Here is a 1,532-nt window from a genome sequence, read left to right on the forward strand (position 1 = left end):
TAATTAATTTTAGTGGTAAATATTGTTAGTAATATAATTATTATTATTTTGTTGGTTGTTACATTTTAAAATGTAAACGGATGACTGTTAGGTATCTAGTTTAATAGAGGATGGAATTTCTTGTTTGGGATTTTTTAATATTTTGTATTATAATTAATATTTAAAATAAATATAACGCAATTAAATTAAATGTTATTGTGAGTGAGAAAATGTTATAGAAGAATTTAAATGTGAACCTATTATTGTTATTGTTATTGTGAGTGAGAAAATGTTAATGTTCAATGATTAATAGGATTATTTTAATTAAGCCATGCTATCTTTTTCCTTTATGACAATGTTTATAGTTTTTAGAATATGAATGTTAATTTTGTAGAATTGTTCATGATGGCATATACTGATTGTGAATAATTTTTAATACTGAGGAAAAAATGTGTTTAACAAATGAGTAATTAGTATTAGATAATATTTAAATTATTGTAATATTGTTGAGAATATTCATTAAAAATAAATGTATGGATCATGAATTTTATTTGTAATTATGAATAATTTTAAGGATTAATTAAATAATTTTAGAAGTTAAAAGAATTAGTTATATAAGGATATGGTGAAATGATTGATGATGGTAAGTTAGTAACTGTTAATTATATGACTAGTAATTTGTTATTTTTTTGTAGAAATTAAGAATGTTGACATGTAACCACCCAGTTCCTCCGGATCGGTACAACGATAGGGTGGAGGAGCATTTACGAATTACTGGGTTCTATCATGTGTCTCAGATTGGGATAGTTCAGTGTCAGAAAGCATTGGTAAATGCTCTAATCGAACGTTGGCACCCAGACACACATACGTTTCACCTTCCCATTGGTGAATGTTCTGTGACTCTTGAAGATGTGTCTCTACTACTTGGTCTTCCCACAGATGGTCTTCCAATCACAGGAATGACAATGAGTAGTTTTGAAGCCATGGAGGCGGAGTGTCTGCTTCAATTTGGGGTTGCACCTCGTAGAGAGGACTGTAGATCAAGCTGCATAAAACTGACATGGCTCCGGAATCTAAAAGAGAATTTAAAATTGAATGATGAAATCAGTATACAAAGGTATGTGATGTGTCATATTATGTTGCTGAACTTATTAATGTATTAGTCATGTGGACTATGTAATGTTGTCTCATAATAGGCTAATATGCTACATTAGATATTTGAATATTAATGTATTAACCATCGTATTATATAATGCTACAGATATGTTATAATACTAGATTGTCATTAATTACTAGGTATGTGAGGTGTCAAATTATGTTGCTGATTGGGACGATACTGTTTGGGGATAAGTCTGGGGCAGGTGTGCACTGGAAATTTCTACCCTTGCTTCGTGATTTTGTCAATATTGGACAGTATAGTTGGGGTTCGGCATGCCTAGCACACCTTTACAGGGCGTTATGCAGGGTATAATCTTCAGAACTTAATCAGTGTCTAACTACAAAAACACTTATACCACGATTACGTACCTGCAGTCATATATTCCGGAAATTCA

At 30.9% G+C, this 1,532-nt stretch overlaps 1 protein-coding gene across 1 annotated transcript; it reads left to right on the forward strand.

Annotated features, from left to right (window-relative positions):
- The first annotated feature begins 616 nt into the window (after positions 1-616).
- Positions 617-1,329, forward strand: LOC130949920 (serine/threonine-protein phosphatase 7 long form homolog). Its single transcript, XM_057878517.1, has 4 exons — positions 617-622; positions 675-1,096; positions 1,143-1,221; positions 1,276-1,329. The coding sequence occupies exons 1-4, from the start codon at positions 617-619 to the stop codon at positions 1,327-1,329; spliced, it is 561 nt and encodes a 186-aa protein (XP_057734500.1).
- The last annotated feature ends 203 nt before the right edge of the window (positions 1,330-1,532 follow it).

The sequence above is a fragment of the Arachis stenosperma genome, chromosome 9 (assembly GCF_014773155.1).
Source record: "Arachis stenosperma cultivar V10309 chromosome 9, arast.V10309.gnm1.PFL2, whole genome shotgun sequence".
Classification (NCBI taxonomy): Eukaryota; Viridiplantae; Streptophyta; class Magnoliopsida; order Fabales; family Fabaceae; genus Arachis; species Arachis stenosperma.

Bases quoted from the DNA above. Each gene is read 5' to 3' on its own strand.
- LOC130949920 (XM_057878517.1), top strand. The intron at 1,097-1,142 runs GTATGTGATGTG...TTAATGTATTAG, and splicing joins GATGAAATCAGTATACAAAG to TCATGTGGACTATGTAATGT. The intron at 1,222-1,275 runs GTATTATATAAT...ATTAATTACTAG, and splicing joins ATATTAATGTATTAACCATC to GTATGTGAGGTGTCAAATTA.